Here is a 26,161-nt window from a genome sequence, read left to right as displayed (position 1 = left end):
CCCGCTGCCACCGCCATCTTACAGAGGACCAGAGAGATGAATTCACTTGACCAAAGCCACCCAGCCAACAAGGGTAAAGCATCAAGCCTGAAGAACCCACATTGAAAGCTTCAATTACAGGTCATAGAAAGAGCCTTAAAAGACAACCAGTTCCACTTCCTTCATTTTGCTAGGTAGGAAATGGAAGTCCAGAGAAGGAAGTGATTTGTCCAAGGTCAAACATCCAGTAAGTACCTACCTGGATCCTACCATGTACTTGTCCACAAACACAGGGATGCAGAAACAGAGAGACAGAGCCATCCTTCCATGCAGCAATGAAACCAAGACTGAATTTATTTGTTTTTTATTTAAAAAATAACAATAATAAAAGGGGAAGCTCAGTGGCTCAGTGGATTAAGAGCCAGGCCTACAGGTGGAAGGTCCTGGGTTCAGATCTCGACTCAGATACTTCCTAGCTGTGTGACCCTGGGCAAGTCACTTAACTCCCATAGCCTAAACTTTATCACTCTTCTGCCTTAGAACCAATGCATAGTATCGCTTCTAAGAAAGTCGGTTAGGATTTGTTTTATTTTGTTTTTTAATAAGAAGAAAAAGATGGCTTCTCTGGGGCTCTTAGGTTTTAGAGTTACTGTCAATAAAAATAAGGCCAAGTAAATTTTATAATCATAACAATAATAATTTATAATATCAAAACTGTATGCAGTGATTCCTCTGCCAGGTACTAGGCTAATAATCCTTTTATGATCATTATTTCATCAGATCCTCATTGCAACTAGATGCCATTATTATCAAACTTTTTAAAATGAGGAAACTGAGGCAGAGAGAGGTGAAATGACTTGCCCAGGGTCACATAGTAACTGTCGGAGGCTGGATTTGAACTCAGGTCGTCCTGACTACAAATCTAATGCACCATCGCTCATTCCATGGTACTAATCCATTCCAGATCATTTAGGAAATGAATACTCTGTGAAAGCTCTGGGCTAGACTTTGTGGGTACAAAGAAGAAAAAGAAGAAAATGAACTAACCCCTGCCCTCAAAGAGTTGACAATCTAATGTGGGATGTTTACTAATTCAACTTCTAGGAGGCGACCATAACTATGGCTGGTATGAGAGTCTTTTAATGCTCACCACAGTTTTAAGAGTGGAATGACTGGCAGCCTTGTCTTCCTCTCTTTTGAACTGAGGTCAGGCCACTCAACATTTTTCAGACGTTCATCAAGGAAAAGAATTACTTCTTCTTGCCCTTGGCTGGTGCTTTTCCTTTCTCTTTTTCTCCCTTTTTTCCTTTCTTGTCTTTGGGTGACGTCTTTCCTTTCTTCAGTAGTTTGTATATTTCTTCGTTGGAGCCCAATCCTTTCCTCACCCTTACTGCTCTGTACCAAGCCTGAAGCTGAAAAGAAAACCAAGAAGTATAGAGTCAATCGCTGGCCAAGCTGGGCAGTCACGGCTTCTAGGACGGTCTTCAAATCAAAGGGAAGGAAAAGGGATCCCATCAGAGGACACTCCCTCCCCCATCCTGGCGCCTTTCTGCAGCCTGTTGTACTGAGAATGTTTCCTTCTTCATCTCCACCTCCTGGAACAGGTAGTCAAGAAACATTCATTAAATGTCTGCTAGGTGACAGGCACTGGGCTAAGTGCTGGAAATAGAAAGACAGGAAGCTTGTGCTCTAACGGGGAAGATGACATACAACAGGGAGAGGAAAGGCAGCAGATGGGGGAAAGGCTCTTGGGGTGGGTTGGGAGAGACGATGGAGAAATCCAGGAGTGTGAGGACAGGCAAGAATGAAGAGATGGCTCACTTGAATACAAAGAGCCCCAATCTCTGATCAGAGACAGAGAGACAGGGACAGAGAGAGATAGAGACACAGAGACACAGAGACAGAGACAGAGAACAGACAGGCAAAGAGAATATGAGGAGGGGAGGGAGGGGGAGAGGAGAGACAGAGGCAGAGACAGAGAGGAGAGACAGGGGGGGAGAGAAAGAGGGAGAAGAGAGAGACAGAGAAGGAGGGAAAGAGACAGAGTCACAGAGACAGAGACAGAGAACAGACAGGCAAAGAGAATATGAGGAGGGGAGGGAGGGGGAGAGGAGAGACAGAGGCAGAGAGGAGAGACAGAGGGGGGGAAGAGAGAAAGAGGGAGAAGAGAGAGACAGAGAAGGAGGGAGAGAGACAGAGTCACAGAGACAGAGACAGAGAACAGACAGGCAAAGAGAATATGAGGAGGGGAGGGAGGGGGAGAGGAGAGACAGAGGCAGAGAGGCAGAGACAGAGAGGAGAGACAGAGAGGTGGGGGAAGAGAGAAAGAGGGAGAAGAGAGAGACAGAGAAGGAGGGAGAGAGACAGAGACACAGAGACAGAGACAGAGAACAGACAGGCAAAGAGAATATGAGGAGGGGAGGGAGGGGGAGAGGAGAGACAGAGGCAGAGAGGAGAGACAGAGGGGGGGAAGAGAGAAAGAGGGAGAAGAGAGAGACAGAGAAGGAGGGAGAGAGACAGAGTCACAGAGACAGAGACAGAGAACAGACAGGCAAAGAGAATATGAGGAGGGGAGGGAGGGGGAGAGGAGAGACAGAGGCAGAGACAGAGAGGAGAGACGGGGGGGGGGGGGGGGGGGGAGAGAAAGAGGGAGAAGAGAGAGACAGAGAAGGAGGGAGAGAGACAGAGAGGGGCCCCAGGGGCATCAGGCATCAGTGAAATGGGAGAGCTGAAATGATTTTGTAGGAAGACGTTCAGGGGTTATGAAAGAGATCTAGAGTCATGGAGCCAGAGAGGGAAATGGTTTTTACCCCTGTACTATGGTGGAGCTTTTCAGCATAGCTTTACATCAAAACAGCCGAGGATAAATGTAACAGTGAATAGAAAACTCCTGGGTCCTCCAAAAGCAAGGTTCCGGTGGTGTATTATATGGTTTCTTTTGGCCTGAGAAGCCTTGCTTTAGAGCTCTTCCATTTATCCTGCCACTATTCCATGTAGAGTCACTGTTAATCTGATGGTGCTCCTGGGACAGGGGAACAAAGCTGGGACCAGGCAAGTGGACGAAGGCTCCAAAGCCAGAACCTTGGCCGGGACGAGGCTAGATCTGGGAGCTCGGTCTTCAGATGCCTGGTCCTTGGAATCCTTTATCATAAGAGAAACCCAGTGCTTGGTAAAGGGTTGCACACACTAGATGCTTACTAAATGTCTGTTGAATAATCAACCATCTGGCTGCTAGATTAAGCAAGTCTCTTTGCATGACTGGCCTTTAGTTTTATATCTGAACATGTCTATGACTTCAAGAACTCCTAGCGTGAGAGCTCCCTCTCCCCAAAAGAAAAAAGACTCTCCTTGATAAAGTAGTAATAGGGGGTTCTTCAATTTTTGTCAGGAACCCTTTTGGTAGTCTAGTGAAGCCTCTGGACCCCTTCTTGACATGATGTTCTTAACTGTATAAAACAGAATTCATGGTATTACAAAGGAAACCAATTGTATGAAATACAAGTTTTAAAACAAGTCTGTGCACTCTTTTTTAAGAATTTATTTAAATGTGTGTCCCTTGCATAAGAGTCTCTGCCTGAGGAGTAGCCTACCACACATTGAGGTTAAGTGACTTACCCAGGGTCACATAACTCTTCAGGGTCAGAAGCAACTTGGTAACTCTAAGTCTGAACTCTAGCCACTATGCACATACCTCTAAAGTTTGTAGGATTTTGACCAGATGGTTGTTTTGGGTTTTTTTTGCTCTGCATTTTTTTTTGCTTCCAATTTCACAAATGTGTCAGGTCAAGAGAAAAGAAATAGAAGGAGGTAGGGGAGGAGAAGGAGCCTGTAAAGATCCTGAATATCAACACAGACCATCTAGTTTAATGCTAATTTGTGGGACCATAAATTTGTTTAAGTATTTCTTAGATATTTTGTTATCAATGGTTACTTTCAATTAAAAAATATTTCTGAATTTGGAAAAATTTTAATCTTTCTAGGAAAAACTCTTTTTTTTCAAACTACACATAATAATTTTCTATGCACATTTTCTGAAATTTTAAATCCCATATTGTCTCCCTCCTTCCCTTCCCTCCCCTTCTCGGAGATGGTAAGCAACTTCATCTGAGTTATACATGCATAATCATGCAAAAAATGCTTCCATATTGGTCCCTGTTGTAAAAAATGTTTATATAAAGCCAAAACCTCCAAATAAAACCATAAATAAACTAATGTGAAGGTCTGCTTTGATCTGCATCTGACTCCAGGAGGTGGACAGCACTCTTTGTGCTTTGTATTTAAGTACTATACATACTATTTTGAATAGGTGGCAATTAATGATCTGGGTTGGGCATTCTGCTCTAAAACAAGAAATACCCAGAATGCTCCAAAAAAAAGATGCTAAATAAGAAATTGGGACACCTTCTTGGACCTCCCACACTCTTCAAAGTGGAATGTTCCAAAGCATTTTCCAACATCTGACCATCATTAAACTGTGATATCCCTAGACCAGAGGTACTTTACCAAGGCTGTGAACTATTGTTTAATATCATGAGCACTGTATTTCAATATAATTGGTTTCCTTAGTAGTCCTACACATTTTATGTATTTAAAAGTATTATTCTGAGCAGGAGTCCACAGGCTTCTCCAGACTGCCACAAGGAGCCAGGATACCAAAAGGGGGAAGAAGGAGTCTTTGGTGTGTTTAGTATCTCCCCTCCCATACACACACACACACACACACACACACACACACACCTTAGTAGCCATTGTGATCATCAATCTTCTTTCCTTTAAGTATTTCCATATTTCCTCAATCCCTGCATGCAACACTTCCGGCGGAGGGGCTTCCATGGGATTTCCTTCTAGATTGAGAACCTGGAGGTTTTGTAGCTCATCCATTTTTAATGGAAGTGCAGTCAGCTGGTTGTTCTCAAGAAGCAATGTTTTCAAAGCTAAAATAAAAGAGATTTTTTTAAAAAGAGAGGGCTTACTGTCAGCAGAACCAAATGACTGTCAGTTGTCTACATGCCAGCCACTTAAAATATCATGTTCTTCTGCTTACATGAACTGATGCAAAGTGAAATGAGCAGAACCAGAAGAACACTGTCCACTACAACAGCAATATTGTATGATTAACTGGGAATGACTTAGCTATTCTCAGCAATACAATGATCCAAGTCAATCCCAAAGACTCGTGATGGCAATGCCATCTATCTCCAGAGAAAGAACTGAGGAAGCCCGAATGTAGACCCAAACATACTACATTTCACTTCATTTTTTTGTTCTTCAAGATCTCTTCCACATAATGACTAATATGGAAAAGTGTTTTACATGCTTGCACATGTAAAACTATAGCAGATTGCTTACTGGCTCAAGGAAATGGTTGAGGAGGGATGATGGGAGGGAATTTGGAACTCAAAAAAAATTTTTTTAATGTTAAAAACAGTTTTTACATGTACTTGTGGGAAAAAAGCAAAATATTCCTGTGTGATGAGAATCAGACAAAAGTAGATAACTCCAGCCCTGGGGAAGCTTCCTTTCTTTAAGAGACATGGGGATAAGAGAGTGAACCCAGTGGTTTATTTTTCAGTACAACTAGCATTTCCCAAGCTTTCTAATAGGAGTAACCAAAGCCTTTCTATCGTACCTAGAAAAACACTAGCTGGGGATGAGAGCTGGAGTTGTAGTTCCCTTTGCTTTGATAGGTGAGCCACAAGCCTTTCTTCTTTGTTCATTCCGTGAAAGTGGCCAGGATCAGGATAAATAAGGGCAAGTAAGTAAGAAAAGAGAATATGCAAAGATAGCTGGGCCAAGTCCTGTCTCTCCATCTCTAAAAATAGGACAAGCAAAACGCTTTGAGGATAAACTTATCAGTCACTTGAGTGGAACTGAGTATCCAGAAGGACTCATTCCCATATTTCCTGTGGGTGACTCGTTTGTAAGATTTGGAGGAGAAACCCACCACAATCAATGTGAACAGAGTCCTAAACTTCATAGACGGATAGTCAAAGGTGTTTAACTGAGGGGCCGAGCCCTGAATCAATTAAAGGAGGAGTGAAGTGCTTTGGTCTTTGGATAAAAGTAGATGACACAACATGGGAATCCATTTTTTGATTGGCTGAAGAGAATTTGCCCTATGGGGTTATGTGCAATACAAGAAGTCCAAGCAGGAGCCCAAAAGCCAGCAGGGAAGTGGTTGAGATTGGGGAACTTCCAGAGCAGTCAGAAGCAAGGTGGAAGAAGACTGGAGGAAGGGGAGCAAGCCCATAGACTCCTCCCCCCATATACAGGTGACCAGGTGAAGATCTGACCTTGTCATCAGCATTCTTTGCAGGATTCACAAAAGCCAGTGGCAAAGGCCTCTGGTATCAGGAACTGAGACACAAGGAGAGTAATCTAGCCATGCTGAATCTTCAGTATCTCAGGAGGTGGCACCGTAGAGTACAGATTAGAGTCAGGAAGACTCACCTTCTCAAGTTCAAATCCAACCTCAGACCTTTAGCAGGCAGATGACCCTGGACAAGCCACTTCACCCTGTTTGCCTCAGTTTCCTCATCTGTAAAATGAGCTGGAGAAGGAAATAGCAAACTGTTCCAGGATCTTGGCCAAGAAAACCCCAAATGGGGCCATGAAGAGTTAAACACGACCAAAAAGAATAACAACAGTGAAATGTAGGACCTTGGCCTTGGAGTGAGGAAGACCTCACTGCCTCGGACACATAGGCCTGGATAAGTTATCTAATCTCTCAGAGCTCCCTAGTTGCTGAGAAAGTGCCATGGCCCTACATTGGGAGAAGTCAGGTCCTTCCTGGCAGTTCCCTAGACCAATGAAATAACAGATTTGGTCCAAAAAGGAGTGAGGAGAGGGAGAGGAAGATTTATCACCTGATATTTCACATATAGAGTCTGGAAGCTCCTTAAGCTGATTGTTGTGACAATCCAACATCTCTAAGGTTTTGATTGAACCCAATGAATCAGGCAGATTCTCCAGGCTATTGTTCTCTAAATACAGCTCTTTCAGATTCTGAAATAAAATAAAACTTCAGTGTAAGAATTCTCACCTTGATAGATGAATAAATAGAATCATCTGCAAGTCTCTGCTCTCTAATATATTCTGATGAAAGAAAAAACAACACATTAGATTTGTCATCTGCCTACATCAGTGCCTGGATCATCTTTTTTTCTGATCTTACATTTATTTCTTAGATAATATATGATCTATATTATGCTGCATTTACTGTGTAACTGCTCACTTGTTATGTCTTACAAAATCTCTGCCCCTCTCCACTGACCTCTGGGACATCATAAATAGGAATTCTTTGAAGAATGTATTGCTCTAAGACTTACAGTCACATAGTAGCACTGCTGTTAAGAAAGATGACCCTGTGTTTCAGAGAGAAGTTTGGTGTCATTAAAAGAATGTTGCAATTTCTCAAAGACTATCTAGCTCCCTCTATGTTTCTGGCTCAATTCTGGGCCCAGATCATTGTACATTTGTAATATCTGTCATAGATAGACAGACAGGGAGAGAGATGGATGGATTGATGGACGGACGGATGGACGGATGGACGGACGGATGGATGGACGGACGGATGGATGGATGGATGGATGGATGGATGGATGGATGGATGGATACATAGAGCAATAGATATCCATGTATTATATCATATGCATATATATGTTTGTGTGTAGATGTGTAGATATTTAGATATACAGGGAGGAGTCATACATGTTGTCCAACCAACTGCATACAGTAACTTCTGGACACTAGACATTCTTCATCCATTTGGTTAGGGGTCAAAATCTCTTGAGTGATTATGGATATCATTCCTCTGTCTCTCTGATGTTTCAGGGTTTGATGAAAACAGCAACCTGATCCTCAAAAAGAAGCATATGACAACCCTCATCATCTCCCTTCTCTAAAGAATCCCTCTTTGATGTGAATTTAGTGCTCAGCATTCTCTGTGACAGTGGTGACAACTCTGGTCAGCAACATTCCCTTGTTTTGTTCCTTGCTTGATATGAATAATCAGAGGATAGTAGAATAAAGTTTTATCTCTGTTATAACTTTTAAAGACTCATGTATAACTTTGATATAGGTGTATATGTATATTCATAGGTATGTGTCTACATGTGTGCCCATATGGTATACATATATGAATAATATGCATATACATGAAACATATGTGTCTATGGTGTGTATATGGAAGACCCTGTAGCATGGTAGCAAAGTTGAGAAAATTAAAACTCCTGGTATAGCCTGGCACTTTAGTCCCTGCATGACTAGGGCACTTTGTTCCTTCTCAAGTTGGAGATATTGACTGGGTCAGCACCTTTTCATTTCTACACCTAGGAGCTCCTTGCCAATGTAGTTTATGCTTAACACGTTCAAATAACATATTGATTCAATGCAAAGAGCACTTAATATTAATGGAATAAAATGTTAAATAACAAGGGAAAAGAAAAATTTAAGTCTGAGGACAAAAAAATTAAAATAAAAAATAAGAAAGACAATTTTGAACAGGCTCATTTATGGTTATCATAAGTGATGGTGATCTCTCATTGAAAGCATTCCATCCCCAATCAGGAAGAATGGCCAAAAAGAAAGATCAGAAACCTTTGATTTATTGCTTCTCCTTTTGGAGGTGACCAACCTCAGGTCTGAGGTCCTGAGAGAACAGAACTAGAGAGGCTTCTACCCTTCCTATGAGGTGTCTCCTCTTTCTGGAAGAGGATAGGAATAACAAAGCCAAGGGAGTCAGCTGAGACTGAAGCTACAAGATGCTGGAGTCTTCAGCTGACCCTCAGGGAGCAAGTTCGAAGTGTCTGACAGATTATGCCATTGCCAGATTATTGAGTATTGCCCTTGGCTGACATGTTTCTCCACTTGGCAAGAAACAAATATGCATAATTGATCAAAACAAATTCCCATATTTCCCATGTTCAAACATGTATATCTCATTCTGCTTCATGAATTCATCCTTTCTCCGTCCAGAGAGAGATAATATATTTCACCATCCGTTTTCTGAATAAGACTCTTATTTGGTCTCTTCTTTAAAATAACATTTTATTTTTTAAAATCCTTAACTTCTATCTTAGAATCCATATTATGTATTGGTTCTAAGGCAGAAGAGCAGTAAGGGCTAGTATGGTAACTATTTTATAAGAATCAAATTTCCATACAACAGTATTATAATCAGCATTGATGTCCATCTAACATACATTTAGTATTTGGAATCATGAATAATTTAACTACTTGGGTTTGAAGTTGTATATAATTTTCTCATTTTTATTCTTTCATCAAGTTTTGAACTAACTTTTATCTTTGATCCAAAAAGTAAGTAGCTCCACTGTATATGGGTGGGTGATTTAGGAATTAACTCCTACCTCAGTTGTTTGCTATTTATTAAAATAAAATGATTTCTTTTTTGTGATGTTACTCTGTGCTCACCATATCCATCTTCCTCCATAATTTTCTCAAAAGGAAGTATTTCCTTTTATCTTAGCACCATCTTGTCTATTTTCACCCTACAATGAGAACCAAGTGGAAGAGATGGCAAAGACCCAGGCTGAAGTGTAAGAGGAGAAAGACGAGTCAGAGGTCCAAGGAGCCTGACTGCCCTGACACCAGAACAGCGGGAATATGGAAGAGCAGACTCTGAGGGACATTTGGCAGAAGTCTTTGGAGATGGTATCCCTGTCAGGACTGTATCAAATCTCCCAAATTACCCAGAATTCTCACTTGGGTCTCCTGATACAGGACTTTTCCCATTATTGGAATCCTCCTTGAGAAAGGCTATTCCATTTCTAAAAGGGTCTGAAATCTCTTGCCCATGAACTAGGGAATGGTTGAACAATTTGTGGTCTATAATTATAATGGAAAACTATTGTGCCAAAAGAAATGATGAGAAGGATGATCTCAGAAACACTTGGAAAGACTTACATGAACCAATGCAAAATGAAGCGAGCAGAACCAGATCACTATAAATAGTAACAGCAGTATTGTACAGTTAACTGTGAAAGACTTGGCTATTCTCAACAATATAATGATCCAAAACAATCCCAAGGACTCGTGAAAAATATCATCTGCCTCTAAAGAAAGAACAGATGGACTCTGAATCTAGACTGAAACATACTATATTTTACTTTTCTTCATTTTTTTTGTTTTCTTTTTAATTTGAGTTTTCTTCCACAAAGGGCTAATATGGAAAAATGTTTTATGTGATAGCACATGTAAAATCTATATCAGATTGCTTACTGTCTCAGGGAGGAAAAGGAGGGGAAGAATTTGGGATTCAATTTTTTTAATGTTAATTGTTTTTACATATAATTGGGGAAAAATAAAATATTTTTTTAAATCTGTATCACTTAAATGACACAAGTAAAACCCCATGGAATTGCATATTGGCTATGGGGGAAAGGGTTTTGGGGGGGGTTGGAGGGGAGGGAAAGAACATGAATCATGTAACCATGAAAAAATATTCTAAATTAATTAAATAAAAATTTTCAATTCAAAAAAATTTGCATCACTGAAATAAACTCACTCCATTATGTACTGTGGACCCTCTTGACACAACATTGATTTTCTGTTTGAATGAAGCCTCTATATAATAAGCCATCTCTTTTATATAATAATCTGTTTTTATATAATAAACCATCTCTCCTTTTTGAGGGGTGGGAAAAAAGAGTGCTCATGATGTAAGGCTTCTGCGTGGTCACTCTACAAGTCTTTGGACTCTCTGCTTACTCTCAAACTGTATTTTTCTCTGTCTCACCTATATATGCCCACTTTGGCACTGAAGACATCATGGAATAAAAGACACTGATTTAATCTGGAAATGTTCATCAGATTCCTCATGAAATTTCTATACCTCTCCATCCTCTACCATGGCAGTTAGCCCATGAGTACCAATTATTTTCATGAGGGTCTTTTTGCAAATTCTTATGCACCTAGAGACAAGAAGTCCTGAGTTCAAATGTGGCTTCAGACACTTCTTAGCTTGGACCTTGCTTGGATCTTGGACAAGTCAGCTAAGACACACTGCCTAGCCCTTACCACTCTCCTGCCTTGGAACCAAATACATTATTGATTCTAAGACAGAAGGTAAGGGTTTAGAAACATTCCTAATGAGCACTTGAATAAATAATGAACAAATGTCACTTAGTAGGAGTCTCTATTACAAGTCTATACCTATAATATATAAGTGAAGTAGAATTAAGTTGGGCTATAAGGATACAGATTTGTACAAAATGACCCCCCATCGATTCCTCCTCACTGTCAGGCTTCTAGGGCTGATCTATTTGGCTAACTGTTTCAACTCTCCAGGTTATATTGCTCACATAGAAGCAGCCTACATGAAGAAACAACGGATGCAAAAAGTAAGGGTTTAAATTTTTAAGAAAAAAAAGCAATGAATCAATGAACTCTTAGCTTGGGAGAAAACACAAAACTCCACTTGATCATCGTTCTTTATTTCAGAAATAGCCTAGCAGGTTCTAGCTCCAACATTTATTTTGCATTGCTGCAATCAGGGACTCTTATAGGAATTGGAGACTTCCTTCCTTCCCAAGTTCTCTCCTAGGTCTTATTGTGACAAGTCCCTGAAATGGATTTTAGAGATATTGAGTGACATGGATTTTAGAGATATTGAGTGACAACTAGAGATTTAACAAGAGTTAACAGGACTTTTCTTACCCAAAATCAAATGGTTGGTTTGGACCAGGGTTCTAGAGTCAGCATCAAGAAAATGGAGTGGGGAGGACAAATTAATATGGTCCTGAGTTGCCAGCCTGGGTGCGGTGGCTCAGAGTCTGAGGCTATACCTTCAAAGAACTTGATCTCTCCTTTACCAGTCCCTGAAGACAAGCAGCACAGAACTGGAGAAAAGAACTGGAGCCTTGAAAGTCGGAGGAGCTAAGTCTTAAGTGTTTAGTACCAGCAGATGGTAGAAGAGAACAGCCCAGCAACCATGGGACTAGTAGAGATGCTGAACAGAGATGAAAAGATGAAGGAAAGCAATGCAGTGAGCACTCTAGCCAACCTGAAGTCCAGTGGGAAGTGTAGACATGGCACCTAGAGATACCTGGCAGTAAGCAGAAAGATGGCAGCACTGGGAGAACTAAGCTGCTCTGCAAAGGGGGCTATAAATTGCCTCAGTATGGTTATTCCCTAGCCATGCATGTTTCTCTGTGTGTGCCACACACAGGCCCCTCCATGTATGTGCCCTGGTCACACATGTGCTCTGTGTGTGTGCATATCACTACTGAGGGAGGGCACAGTAATCTGCTGGAGACTGTACCAATGAAAGAACATTCTATGGTCACTTAATTTACTAAACTGTAATTTAGATAATAACATTATAAGAATAAGCAACTTTGAAAGACTTAAGAATTCTGATCCATTCCACGTCCAACCATCATTCCAGAGTCACAGTGATGAAGTGTGCTCCCTACCTCCCGAGGGAAAGGTGATGGATTTCATGGAATCATCATTTGGAATTTGGAATTCCAATCATTCAATGGAATTCAATGCAAAATGAAACCTCTATTTCTGGATATCGCCAATATAGGAATCTATTTTGCTTGATTATGTTTACTTGTTAGGTGGGTTTTGAATTTCTTTTTTTCAGCTGAGGAGAATAGGAGGGAGAGAAAATAAATGCCTTTTAGTGGAAAAATAAGAATTTTTAAAATTGGAAATTGAGGGGATGCTCATCAGTTGTGAAACAGCTGAACAAGTTGTGGCATATGTTTGTGATGGAATACTACTGCTCGGTAAGAAACAATAGGCAGAATAATTTTTTTTAATGGGAAAGGCCTGTATCAGAATGAAAGAAGCAGAACCATGAGAACATTATATACAGCAAAAGAAATATTGTTTGAAAAACAAGTTGGGTATGTCCACCTCCAGGAAAAAAAAACAACTGATAGAAGCAAAACACAACAAGACATAGTTATATATATATAAACACACTTTTTGTTCAATTATGTTTTCTCTAGTGTGGGAAGGAGAGGGAAGGTGGAGATAACTGGGAATTTTAATGTAGCAAACAAATAAATGTTTGCTGATCAAATATCTTTTGCTTTGAACTAATATTTCCTCTGTATCAAAGGAAATACAGTAGTGGAGCTCATGAGCTATGGATTTGAGTGGGTGCCAACCCATAGTCTGTCTCAAACTTAGAGAGTTTAACTCTTAACTTTCTGAGAGCCCATATGTGAGGGGGCATCAGGTACTCCGTATTGCTGGACTAGTTCTACTAGCTAGCCTTTATTATCATCAAGTCTTTAAGTTTCTGCTTTCCCATTTAAGTTAACTTTACCAGGGGTTGCCTTCCAGCCTATAGCCCTCTTCCAGAGATATATCACTTCCTTCCCATCTACCTCAAGTTCCCACTGGTCCAGAGCTTTCCTTGAGTTGCCTTGGGAAAGACTGCCAGAGGCATGTTATAAGGAAACTGCCCATATTTTCCCACCAAGCCCTCCTTCAAGCTATATAATACTCCCTCCTCCCCCCCCCCAGGGGCACTGAATCACTCAATGTTTTGGGTACCATTCTCAGGGGCTTCCTGGGCAATTTCTAAGTTATTGTGTTGATAGGACTCATTGTGTAACCGGAAATGGGGAGGAGTCTAGGGTGAGACATGGCTGTTTGGACATGCTGAGATTGCATTCACTGGTGAAATAGGATGCTCATTCCCATGTCCCATGTCTGCTCCATAGATCTTTCTGATTCTCTCCATAACTATCCATTACTCTTTAATTTAATTCACTTGATTCCCTATGTAACTGTAAATTTCTAGAGTAGACACTTACTGCATTTCTTAATTCAAACCTAAGAAGCACTGATTTGCTTAGTCACTCAGCTTAATACAGTCATCTTTTCAATAGAAAGGCTCTCCCAAAAAATATTCTATGGTTTTGAATTTTAGATCACCACAATCCCTCAAGGATAAAAGTTGTGGAAGACCCAGGGGACAGTGGAGGGACGAGTTGTGGGATCAGGTAAACTGCAACTTTGACCACAGCAATGAGTAAAGGATACCAGCTGATCAATATGAATATTCTATTGGTACTACCACCAAGTAACGAGAACTAGAAAAAGGTCTCCAACATCGTAGGTGGGCTCTGTGTGGAGGACCTTTGGCGAAACATGAACAAGTATGACACAGGATGAGAATATCTGACTGGCATCAGTTTCCAGCAATGGAAAACATGCCCAGATCAATGACATCACAGATCCAGCAAGTTTTGAAGTCTACCAGTAAAAATGAGCATTTTTAGTGAATATTTCATTGTGTAAAGTTTGAACTCATACCGTTAACTTCATGATGTTTTCTGAGATATAGGTCAGTTTAGTTCCTTGGTCTTGTCCCAGATATAGTTGTTCTAATGATTCAATTAGCAAGACTTCCTCTGGAAATATCATGAAATTATTTCCAGTTAAACTAAGTGCCTTCAGTTTGACAAGGTTGACCACCTCTGGAGGGACCTACAGGTATTAAAAAAAAAGTTAAGTTCTCAAAATTGTTTGAAGACATCAGAAAATCAGGTTGCACAGTGGGTAGACTTCTGGACCTGGAGTCAGGAAAAAAAATATTTTTTTGAGTTCAAATCTGGCCTCAAATTTATCATCTGTGGAACTCTGGGCAAGACTCTTAACCTTTTGGCCTTAGTTTCCTCATCTGTAAAAATGAGCTGAAGATGGAAATGGCAAGCCACTCTAGTATCTTGGCCAAGAAAACCCCAAATGGGGTCACAAAAAGTTAGATATGACTTGAGCAAATGAACAGCAACAATAAGTTATTAATCAACAGAATTCAGAGGTAATTTGGGACCATTTGGGATGAAGTCAGATTTGCAAAGTCCTTGAAATGAATGTGGCTAGAGTGGAGAATACAAAGTTAGTAGACCTGAAAATTTATTTATGACACTGTAAGAAAGTAACCTAGAAAAATCAATTAGAAAAATCAATCGACCTTTCTGTGAAAATTTTGTCTCAAAAATTAAAAGATAGTGGAAACCATTCTTAATCCCCATGCAAATGTATACGATTTAACATGGTCAAATGCTTGAAGGCCATGGAATGAGAAATGCTTTAAAAAAGAAGGCATCAGTGGTAGCAAGTTGGGAACTATGATGGTGTGAAATGTCAGGCATCATTGTCAGACATGGTCTCTGGTTGTCAGCTGGTTTTTCTTAACTGTTTTTCATTGCCCCAAAAGAGGGTTAATTTGTTGATTGCAGTGGCATATGCCTCTGGGTAGGACTTTGCTATAAAAAAAACAAAAGATATTTAATAATCCTTTTTTTAAAGTATAGTGGAAGGGGCAGCTAGGTGGGTCAGGGGTTTGAGTCTCAGATCCAGAGACGGGAGGTCCTGGGTTCAGACCTGTCCTTACACTTCCTAGCTTAGTTACCCTGGACAAGTCACTTAAGCCCCATTAAGCCCTTATCACTCTTCTGTCTTGGAACCAATACACAGTATTGATTATAAGATGGAAGGTAAAAGCTGGGAAAAAAATGTAGTAGTATAATAGTGGTAGTACTGGTAGTAGTCAAAGAAAAAATATATGGATAGATGATTTATCTAATAGGATGGATAGAAAAGTTATCTACCTTGGCAAAAGTGTAGAAAATTCTTGGATCAGCTGAGGAAAGGTAAGAATTTTTTTTAATGGACTTTTACTAAGAAATTACAGGAAAAAAATAAAACAGATCACTTAGCATAGTGTAGCCTTCTTATCCTAATTTAACTTGTAGATCTAATCACAGATTTTGGAGAGTGGCACAATCCATCAATTGATAAGCATCTAATAAGCAGCTGCTATGTGCCAGGTGATACTCACAGGTATTGCCTTTTCCTTGTCTTAGTTCCATCTGAGGACATGAACCCCATGCCACCCCAAAAGCTGACACTTTTGGATGTTCCTTTCCCCTTTGTCCTGGCTTGTTTACCTCCCTCCAATCCCAATACACACAAGAGGGAAGAGAGAAGAAAATGGCTCTCACTACTCTCCCACCCATACCACGGAACAAAACCACAGTCACAGATTACCAGCATTTCAGAGTTGGAATGGATGCTAAAGGCCATTGATCCTAAAGGCCAGGATTCATCAGATCCAATTGAGAATCCCTTCAGTGGGTACACCTGTCTGGAGGGGGCCATGAAAGATGTCTTAGATTTCCCAGTGGTGGCCTATTCTACTTTGGGACAACTATAATTGCTCTAGAGTTTTCCCTAACATCAAAACCAATCTGGCCTGACTGTAACTTTCACCCAGTGCTCCATGTCCTTCCATCTTTGTTCTTATTCAGTCATTTTAGTCATGTCCAACTTTTTGTGATTCTATTTAGGATTTTCTTGGCCAAGATCCTGGGGTGGTTTGCCATTTCCTTCTCCAGCTCATTTTACATCTGAGGTAAACAGGGTTAAGTGCCTTGTCCAGGGTTAAAGAACAGGGCTAAAGATTTGAACTTCGGTCATCCATCATCCTGAATGTTGCTTTATGCACTGCTCTACCTGTCTGCTTCCTCCCTCCTCAGGCAAGCAGAATAAACCTAATTCTTCTTCCATAAGGTAATCTTTCAAATACATGAAAATGGTTATTATACAACCCCAACTCTTTTCCATGATAAACATAGCTAGTTCCATCAATTGATAATAATACCTAGTGTTTATAGAGGGGTTTAAGGCTTGCAAAGCACTTTTTAAGTATTATCTCATTTTATCTTGCCCTACCAGTGAGGCAGGTGCTATTCTTATCTGCATTTCACAGAAGAGGAGACTGGGGCACCGAGAGATTAAATGTCACAAAGCTAGTTAGTGCCTGTTGCTGGATTTGCACTGAGGGGTTCCTGACTCCTCGCTGCTTCATCCTCACATAGCAGGATGCCTAGCTTCAGATCACCATCGATGATCTGCAATTTGTCAACATCCTCTAAACTATCGCATGCAGAGTGGAACAGGATACTCTGATACATTCTGTCTGAAACAGAATGTTCCTTCCTTGGTCTTGGCACTATGTGTCTCTTGAGATTGGCCACCCAGAGCTGAATTAGCTTTGGGAGGCCGACATCTTGAATTGTTGACTCCCATTGGCCTTATAATTTTCCAAATCCCCAAATCTTTCCCCCAGGAGGTAAAGTCTTGACATGGCTCCCCCATTTTTGTACTTGTTGGAGTCATTTTTTGAACCCAACTGGGAGACCTTATATTGATTTTTATTAATTCAAGAATTATTAATTCATTAACTTGGTGCTTTGGTTTTAGTTGGCCCAAGTCTTTCTGAAACCTAAACCCGTCATCTTATGTTTAGTTACGTCAACTTTGTGTCTTCTCAGATTTGACCAGCATGCCCTATAGGGCGAGGGCTACATTTGAGCCAGCTCCATCCAGCTCAGATTATTCAATGTTTGAGGTGCACATTAGCCTCAGAAATGAGAGCTTTCTGTATTGTTGATTGTCTAGACCTAAGAAAATGATAAATAAGATGTTGATGGAGAAAATGCAGAAGACACTGAAAAGTGTACTAGTCGGTACTTTTTTTTTTTTGGAGAACTGGTTATTAAATATTTACCAGCATACCCCTGATTCCATGAATGTCATTGTTTAAAAAAAAGAAAAGTTAGTTGGCTAATCATGGTGCCTCACAAACTGAAAACTTAGGAATTTTTAATTCATCTGGAAACTTTAGAATTCTGGAATACCTCCAAAAGAAAGAGGGAAAGATCAGAGAAACTCTGAAGAAAAAAAAAGGAATTTAAAGCTATTTTCATTATTTTAAATTGCTTCCCATAATCAATATTTAATCAACAAGCATTTACTAGATGCCTACTATGTGCTAAGCACTTAGGGATACAAAGTTCTTGCCCTCCAAGAGTTTTTGCTCTAATAGAGCAGACAAATACATAGCCAAAAATACATACAAAGTAGATAGAACAGAATCCAGGGTGGGAAGTTCCAGGCAGTTGCAGGACCAGAGAGGCTTTGGGCTGAAAGTAGAAGGAAATCAAAGATTCAAAGAGGGAGTCCTATAAAGGGGGTGTATTCTAGCCACAGCATGTAGTGCATGAAGGAAAACTACAGAGATGGGAGATGAAGGGTCACGTGTGAGGAACAGCCAGAAGGCAAGGAGAGTATAACAGAGCTGGAAAAGGAGGATCAGGCTTGGCTGTGAAATTATTTTCATTTTAAAATTTAAACAGAGAAGTTGCTATCTGGTCCTAGAGGTAAGAGGGAGGTCAGACCTGTGCTTTAGGAAAATCAGCTTAGGGGCTGTATAAAAGGATGGATTGGGGTACAGAGAGATATGGGGCAGGAAGACCAAAAGGGAGGACCCTGCAATGATCAAGGTGGGGTGGCATTGCATGAATGGGAGGTGAGAGTTGTTGTGGGAGTAGAAACAAGCTTTGGTACCTGATTTGTGAGCATAGGGAGGCAGAGCTGAAGATGATGCTGGGATTGTGAAACTGGGTGACTAGAAGGTGGCTTGTGCCCTTGACAGAAAGTGGGAAGCTGAGAAGAGGGATCAGTGTGGGGGTAAAGATAATGAGTTTTGTTTTCGAGTTGGAGGTGCCTATGGGAGATCCATTTGGAAATATCCAAAAGACAGTCTGTGATTCAGGACTGGGGGGGGTCAAGAGAGAAACAAGCGTTAAATATCAAGGTCCAAGAATCATTTTCAAAGAGAAGATGATGGAACCCATCAGAACTTATGCAGTCACCAAGTGACAGAGCACAGAAAGAGAAGAAGACCCAGGATAGAGCCTTTGAGAAAAACATCAGTATTAAACTCTAATTCTCATATTTGGGATTCCCAGGAATCAATGCCTTAGTTTGGTTTTTGGTGTTTTTTGTTTAATCATTCCCTTCCATCTTAGAATCAATACTATGCATTGATTCCAAGGCAGAAGAGGAAAGGTAAGGGCTAGCCATCCAGCTGCCCTGCACGTATCTATTTTCTAAGTGAATATTTTCATCTAGCCATTTTCAGTTTCAGTGAGGATGACTCACAGTCATCCCGGTAAATATATCCCAATAACGAAGCTAAAACTGAAGGGTGGGAAGATGAGATAGAATAGGATGGGATGAACTTAAAGGAAGGAGTCTGAATTTGAATTTGGTCACAAGTCCTAGCTTAGGCCTCAGTTTCCTTCTCAGTAAATGGATGGATGAGTCCAGATGATCTCTGCAAACCCCTTCCAGCTCTGGTTAATATGCCCACGGAAGCCCTAGGAAAGCAAGATACTGTACCTGGCAGATACGATTGTCATCCAGGGACAAGAGCTCCAGGTTTTTCAAAGCACAGATCTCTTGAGGGAAAAATTCAAAGTAATTTTGACTCAAATCCAAGATGGTGACATTGAGCAGCCGTTTGAAGGAGCGGCGAAGGGTTTTCAGACAGGTGTTCTTCATGTACAGGAGATGAAGCATTGTCCACTTGCAGATGAGCCTGGGCACCTTCTCCATGCAGTTTCCAGAAAGGCCCAGCTCCCTTATTTCTGTCAGCTCTTTAAGGGTGGAGGGCAGATTGTGCAGGTAGTTATTGGAGACATCCAGGACTATGAGCTTGTTACAACTTCCCAGAGAATCGGGGAGGACCGTCACGACATTAGAGGCGATGAAGAATTTCTCCAATTTTGTCAGGCTGCTGATCTCGTCCGGGATGACTGGGATTCGGTTCTGCTCCAGGTCTATGATCTCCAGGTTGTAAAGGGCACACAGCTCCTGAGGGAAGTTTTCAAAGTGGTTATCCTGCAGGTAGATCTCTTTCAGTTTGGTCTGGTTGACGATTTCTTTGGGCAGATCCTTCAGCTTATTGTGAGACAAGCCCAGCAGCTCCAGATGGTGCAGACATTTACAGATCTGAATGGGGAATTTCTCCAGTTGGATTTTATAAAGTCGGAGCTGTCGAAGGGCCCGCAGATGGGCAATGACAGGCAAAGTGGTGGGAACCAGGGGATTGTTGCTGAAGTCCAGACTTTGAAGATTTGACAATTCTCCGAGGTCTTTGCAAATAAGTTTCATGTCATTGTTGTTCAGGTAGAGAATCTTCAGGTTGGTGAGATTGTGGATTTCTCTGGCGATACCCTCAAGCACATTGTTTTCTAAGTGTAACTCTTCAAGCTCCCAAAGTTCTAAGATGTTAGCTGGGATAAAGGTGAGATTTTTATTGGAAGCATCCAGGAAATATTTTTTGTCACCTACTCGTTCTGGTGGGGCTTCTGGTTGGGACTTGGTTACAGAAGTTTTTTGCTTCCCCGACAGAAGTTTCAAAACATGGTCCGCAAACATCTTGGTTGCAGAATGATGAAATCCAAATATTTTTAATCTAAAGTATTGTGAAGGGAAGGGGGAAAATGCAGAATTTGGCTTTCAGTACAACACAACAACATTCCCCCCAAGGTGGTTTTTTTCTTTCTCCTTCTAGTGATAAAGAATTCATTGTGTATGGAATAGGGTATTAGATGGGGTGTCAGAAGACTGGAGTTTGAATCCTGCCCCAGATTCTTACTAGGTGTATGACTCTGCACAAGTCACCTACTCTCATCTCAGCCTCAATTTCTTTACTTGTACAACCAGGCTCCTCATTCACTGAGGATCAAGTTAGATAACATATAGAGGGCTTTGCTCACGTTGCATCACTAAATCAGCTTAGTTAGCAGCTATTATTATTATTTGCATCAGAAAGTATCCAATTCCATTCTTGAGAATTCTAATTATTAGACTCTTCTACCTTGTATTTTTTCTTTTTCCACATTATATTTTGCCAAAATATGCTTTGTTGGCACCTGAGTAAGACCTTAAAGAGAAGGAAATAAACATTTATATTTTATTTTCTACCTTTACCTTCCATCTTAGAATCAACACTGTGTATTGGTTCCAAGGCAGAAGAGTGGAAAGGGCTAGGCAAAGGGGTTAAGTCACTTGCCCAGGGTCCCACAGCTGGGAAGTGTCTGAGGCTAGATTTTAACTCAGAACCTCCCATCTCTGGACCTAGCTCTCAATCTACTGAGCCACCCAGCTGCCTCCAGAAATAAGTACTTCTGTAGTACCTCCTATATGCTAAGTCCTTTCTACTTATTATCTAATTTCATTCTCACAACAATCCTGTTATTTATTGCCACTCTGCAATTGAGAAAACAGAGTGACTGACCCAGAGTTTCATGGCTGGTAAGCCTCCGAGGCCCTGCTTGAAGCCCAGTCTCTTGGCTGGGTCACCAGGAAGAGGAGGGTTTCAACAGCAGAGATAAGGAGAGAAGGCATTCAAGGAGGACCATGTATGTACACCCACAGAGGCATAGCAGAGGGAGTGCTGGAGAGGGAGGAGAGCCAACTAGAAGTTCAGTCAGCCTGGAAAGGAGAATGGGATGACCCTGGAGAAGCGAGTCGGAGTCAGACTAGATAGCTCTCGTTGCCTGGGAGGGGGCTCTGTTTGATCCAGTGGACAACAGAAGGTTCTGGGGATGGCTCTTGGTACAAAACTTAATTCTCCTCCCTTTGATAGCATTTCAAATGCTCCAGTAGATAGACAGTAAGGCATTTGTTTGGGCTTTTCTCCAGGATAAGAGGAATTACAGCAGTTGGTTCTCTTATTTAATCAACAGAGAAAAGATTACCTTTACCACCTTCCCCCCATTAATGCATATGGGAAGCAGCTTCACTTCCTACACATCTGGTACTTGCTCCCCCCTCACCCTCCCATCAGAACTTCAGACTCAACCCCTGGGTGCACTCTCTTTGATAGGTCAGCTCTTTCCTGCTCTTGCCAGGGCCCAGGATCTCCACACCATTTCCTGGCCTATGACCCTGAGCCCCCTCCTTTCCAGAAACCCTTTGCATATGGCCTTCCCTCATTAGAATGGAAACTCCTTAAACCATCTTGCACCACAGATGCTGTTTGGCGAACAGTATGTGCATAATAACTGCTCCAGTGAGCTACGCATCTATCATCTCTCTAATTACTATCTGTCTCTATGACCCATCATCTATCTGAAGAGCCACCCATTTACCTTCTGGCCAGCCATCTATCTACATCTGTCCATCCATCCATCCATCTGAATATCTGTTTATCCTGTATCACGGATCTAAACTTTCTACCCATCAGATAGTTATCTACTTACCATCTCCATCTAGCCATCCATCTCTAACATTTGTCTCTATCATTTAATCATCTGTCTATCTCTCTATCTGTCTAAATCTAGCTATCAATCATCTGACTCTATCTGTTTCACCTCTTTATATCTGCCTGCCTATAGTCAGCTATTAATTATGCCCGTTTCATCTTTCTATATGTATGTACCCAGCTAACTTCTATGTCTATATCTATGTATTTATCTGTCCATATCTATCTGTCTATATCCAGCTATCAATCATCTGGCTGTCTATATCTAGGTATCATCTGTATCTGCCTATATCTATCAATCATTTATCTATATCTACGTTTCATCTTTCTATATCTGTCTATTCCCAGCTATCAATCATCTATCTATGTCTATATCCATCTATACCTAGCTATCAATCATCTATGTCTATGTCCGTCTATACCTAGCTATCAATCATCTATGTCTATGTCTGTCTATACCTAGCTATCAATCATGTCTATATCTATGTTTCATCTTTCTATATCTGTCTGTCTATTCCCAGCTATTATAAGATTAAAAATTAATAAACAATAACTCCAAGTATTATATTTTATAAGATTTATTAATAATCATTTGAGGTAGAAGAAAGTAAAAACCGTGAATAAGGAGCAGTTTCCTGGACCACAAAAGCGAGAGAAGAGAGCAAGGCTGGGGGGGTGGGGGGGGGGGCGAATGACAGAATCTTTATGTAAAAAATGTAAGGACAAAAGTAGGAATGCTGGGAAATGTAGTTCAAGGGTACAAAATTCTAATTACACACTAGCAATCATATCTATGTCTATATCCATCTATACCTAGCTATCAATCAACTATCTGTCTGTTTTATTTATCTATACCTGGCTATCAATCATCTGTTTCCTCAGTCTATGTCTGTCTATACCTGGCTATCAATTATCTATTTCATCTGTCTATACATGGCTATTGATCATCTGTCTAATCTCTTCTGGCTGTCTATATCTATGTATCATCTGTCTCAACCTAGCTATCAGTCCTTTATCTATGTCTATATCTGGCTATACCCATCCATTAATTATCTGTCTTATCTAACTGTGCATACCTGGTTATCTATCATGTATCATTTGTTGGTCTGTTTCTATCTATCTTTCTATGGGATCATCTCTAGCTATCATCTGGCTGGCTGCCTGTCTGCCTGTCTGTCTGTTCCATCCTGCCATTTCCCTTCTAGCTCTCTCTATAGTCTTGCATTTCTCCTTCTTACTCTATAAACGTTGGCTGTCCTTATTCCCCCAGTGGTGGAGCTTTTATTTATTAACAGCTACTATGTACCAGGCACTGTGCTAAGGATACATAGACAAAAACCAGCTCCTTTTCTCAAGGACTTCCATTCTCATGGGGGAGACAACCTGTCCACAGATGATTGGATACAGAATAGACACAAAACGAATATAGAGAGTAGTTTTGAAGTTGGGAGAAGAAAATTGTTGGTCTACTCAAGGAGTTGCTTGCTACTAGGGGGAGCAGTAGATAAAAAGCCTTGGACCTAAAATCTGGAAGACCCGAGTTCAAATTCAATTCTGACCCATAACTAGTTCTGTGTAACCGTGAACAAGTCCTTGAACTTGTTTGCCAAGGTTTCCTCATCTGTAAAATGGGCAGCTAGAGGGTGAAGTGGCTAGTGTCCTGCTTTAAGTCAGGAAGACCCAAATTTAAATCCTCCCTCAGGCACCAGCTGTGTGGCTCTGGGCATGTCAGATAACCACTGTTTGCTTCAGTTTCTTCACCTATATATGGGGCTAATATTGCTTCAAGGATCACACGACATAAATATTTGCAAATTGCTCAGCCTAGTACCAAGCATGACTTTGGGAAGTTAGCCTGCTTGCCTTGGTTTCCCCCTCTGCATAATGGGGGTAATACCATATAATTATATAAATAATATTACGTACATAATCATTCTAGGCGAGATAAATACTGGTCAAACGATTAGCGAGGGCCTGGTTTGTAGTAGGTGATGCCTGCCTCAGTTTCCCTCTCTGTACAATAGGGCTGCGCCACATCGCCCCACCCATTTCCAGAACAATTCTCCATCATTTACTCCACCGCACCCTCTAACTTTCCATTTCCCAGAGGAGGCGGTCACCAATTTTCCAGGCCCCAGCCCAAGAGTGGGAAAATTCGAATCCGCCTTCTCGAGGGGGCGCGCAGGCCCGCTCTTGGACCACGCGTAGCCTCCCCGCCATTGGCTGACCGCCGTGGGGGCGGGGCGCACCTCTCTCTCACTTACTTGTTCGCCCCGGCACCCGCGGGTTCTAACCAGCTAGAACCAGCTTGTGCGCAGACTCAGTGTTCCGGAGTGAGCCGGAGGGGGAGGGCAGTTGGGGGCAGGGCGGAGCCTCTGCCGCAGCGGTCAGTTAGGCTCCGGATAGCCTGCGGAAGGACCTGGGAGGTAGCGCCATGACTACCCCCGCGACCTCCTCGGCCACGCTCATAGATGCACGTGGCTCCGCCCCTCTATAGGGGTGGGGCGGGGGAGGAGAGAGGACCGGCAGCGTCGGGTTGCCAAGACGACTACCGCTCGTCATCCTCTTTTTTCTGAGGCCTGTGATAGCCTCGCTACTCCCCGATCGGCTAGGACAGGATTGGAAGCAGGGGAAACCACACGCCCCCAGAGAGGCAGGGCGGAGCAACTGCTGGAATAGCCATGTCTAATTCTCGTCAGGTGGGCGAGGGGCTGAGCCGCACCGGGGGAGAGTGGGAGACCTACGGCCCCTCCGTCGGCCCCTCGGTCGCCGCCTCCGTCGCCTCCACCACCGCCACGTCCTTCGAGAACGCCGCCGCCTCCTCTCTTTTGCCCGCCTTGCCAGCAGCGAGTAGGTAGCGTACGGAGCCAGCCCCTCTCCTTTCCCGCGGCCCAGGAGGACCACCGGGGACTGAAGAAGCTCTCCCCGACACCCGGGCTGACTCTACCTCCGTTCCACACGAGTGGGCAGGTTCTGGAGGGCCGAGTCCCCATATCTCTCTGCCCCCCCTCCCCAGCTGGGCATGATCTCTGGCACCTCAGAGGTGCTCAGTGAATGCCTGATGGGCACAGCTGTGTCCGAGGGACCAGGGGGAGGAGAAGGGGCCATCTGGGTTCCGATCGTGCCTCTGATGCCTCCTTAGTACCGTGGGACCGACCCCTAGACAAGCCCCTGAACCCTTCTGGGCTCCCTTCCTGACCTAGAGCCAGGACGATGCCCGGGCTGTTCTGGGATGTCAACCTCTGAGCCTGCCCACTTGATCAGTGCCTGGCACGCCACAAGTGCCCTCAGTGGTCAGGGGGACCCCAAAGGAGACACTCTGAACTGAGCCTCAAAGACCACAATTGGAATCCTTTCTTAATAGGTGTGTGACCGGAGGCCAGTCTCTTGACCTCTCCAGTCCCATAGGATCATAAATTTCAAGCTGGAAGGACCCTTAGAAGACGCCTGACCCAAGCCCCTCATCTTACAAGTGAGGAAACTGAGTCCTATAAAGGATAACAGTAATTTGCCCTTCCCCCAAAAAAGAAGACTTGCCCAAGATCTCACAGCCAATAAGTGGCAGAGGCAGGATTTGAACCCCTGATTCTCCATATCCAATATGAGGCTGGAGGGATGAGAATAATAAGGTTGGCTGACATTACTTCAGCCCTGATGGCAGTTTTGTAGACACTGAAGCCCTGGTCTGCAGTGATACTTAAAAAGTCTTAATTTTATCTGTGGGTTCTCCTTCTCTAGGCATAGTCAGCCTAGTACAGCTGTACCTCAGTCCCTGGCCTACACCCAGACTCTAAATCGGAGTGGGAAAGCTTGCGAAAGTGCCCCTTCACCCCCAGATGGTACTTACCTGCCCCTTAGACCCATTCAGCACCAGGGAGCTTCAGGGACTCCCATCCCTTTGAGCTTTGCCTGGTGTTGTCTCCCCCTTTGGACTGTCAGTTCCTTAGGGGCAATCTGTAATTGACCTGTGACTTCTCACAAGCCTCACTTCATCCAGGGCAGCTCTTATTCCAGGCCTCCCCTATATTCTCTCAAGGGCGAGGGGGTCTATCCACTGGGCACCTTCCCCTAGAG

General features: G+C 42.3%; 2 protein-coding genes across 8 annotated transcripts in view; one reads left to right on the top strand and one right to left on the bottom strand.

Annotated features, from left to right (window-relative positions):
* Positions 1-1,097: 1,097 nt before the first annotated feature.
* On the bottom strand, positions 1,098-24,529 carry LRRIQ4 (leucine rich repeats and IQ motif containing 4). 2 transcript variants are annotated; one of them, XM_001365479.4, is made up of 6 exons: positions 24,352-24,524; positions 19,216-20,293; positions 14,278-14,451; positions 6,846-6,984; positions 4,717-4,913; positions 1,098-1,391 (listed from the first exon to the last, which is right to left on the bottom strand). In XM_001365479.4, the coding sequence occupies exons 2-6, from the start codon at positions 20,254-20,256 to the stop codon at positions 1,230-1,232; spliced, it is 1,713 nt and encodes a 570-aa protein (XP_001365516.2). In that variant the 5' UTR covers positions 20,257-20,293; positions 24,352-24,524; the 3' UTR covers positions 1,098-1,229. The 2 variants fall into 2 exon arrangements, with proteins under 2 accessions (XP_001365516.2, XP_056663369.1); XM_056807391.1 differs by lacking the exons at positions 1,098-1,391; positions 4,717-4,913 and adding an exon at positions 4,960-6,529 and having other exon boundaries at positions 24,352-24,529.
* A 28-nt stretch (positions 24,530-24,557) lies between these two features.
* LRRC34 (leucine rich repeat containing 34) overlaps positions 24,558-26,161 on the top strand; it is a 50,911-nt gene continuing 49,307 nt past the window's right edge. For all 6 annotated transcript variants that reach the window (XM_056807393.1, XM_056807392.1, XM_056807395.1 and 3 more), the window contains exon 1: positions 24,558-24,937. In XM_056807393.1, coding sequence (XP_056663371.1) covers positions 24,769-24,937 — 169 coding nt within the window. In that variant the 5' untranslated portion in view covers positions 24,558-24,768. The remainder of the gene's footprint in view (positions 24,938-26,161) is intronic.

The sequence above is a fragment of the Monodelphis domestica genome, chromosome 8 (assembly GCF_027887165.1).
Source record: "Monodelphis domestica isolate mMonDom1 chromosome 8, mMonDom1.pri, whole genome shotgun sequence".
NCBI lineage: Eukaryota > Metazoa > Chordata > Mammalia > Didelphimorphia > Didelphidae > Monodelphis > Monodelphis domestica.
The sequence above is the reverse complement of the archived record's forward strand: the minus strand, read 5'-3'. Positions and strand labels throughout refer to the sequence as shown.

Coding starts and splice junctions, on each gene's coding strand:
- LRRIQ4 (XM_001365479.4), bottom strand. CDS start 20,256: ATGTTTGCGGACCATGTTTTGAAACTTCTGTCGGGGAAGCAAAAAACT. Junction 6,985..14,277: donor AAAACATCATGAAGTTAACG/GTATGAGTTCAA, acceptor ATTTTATTTCAG/AATCTGAAAGAGCTGTATTT. Junction 4,914..6,845: donor CTCTATATGTGAAATATCAG/GTGATAAATCTT, acceptor CTTTTATTTTAG/CTTTGAAAACATTGCTTCTT.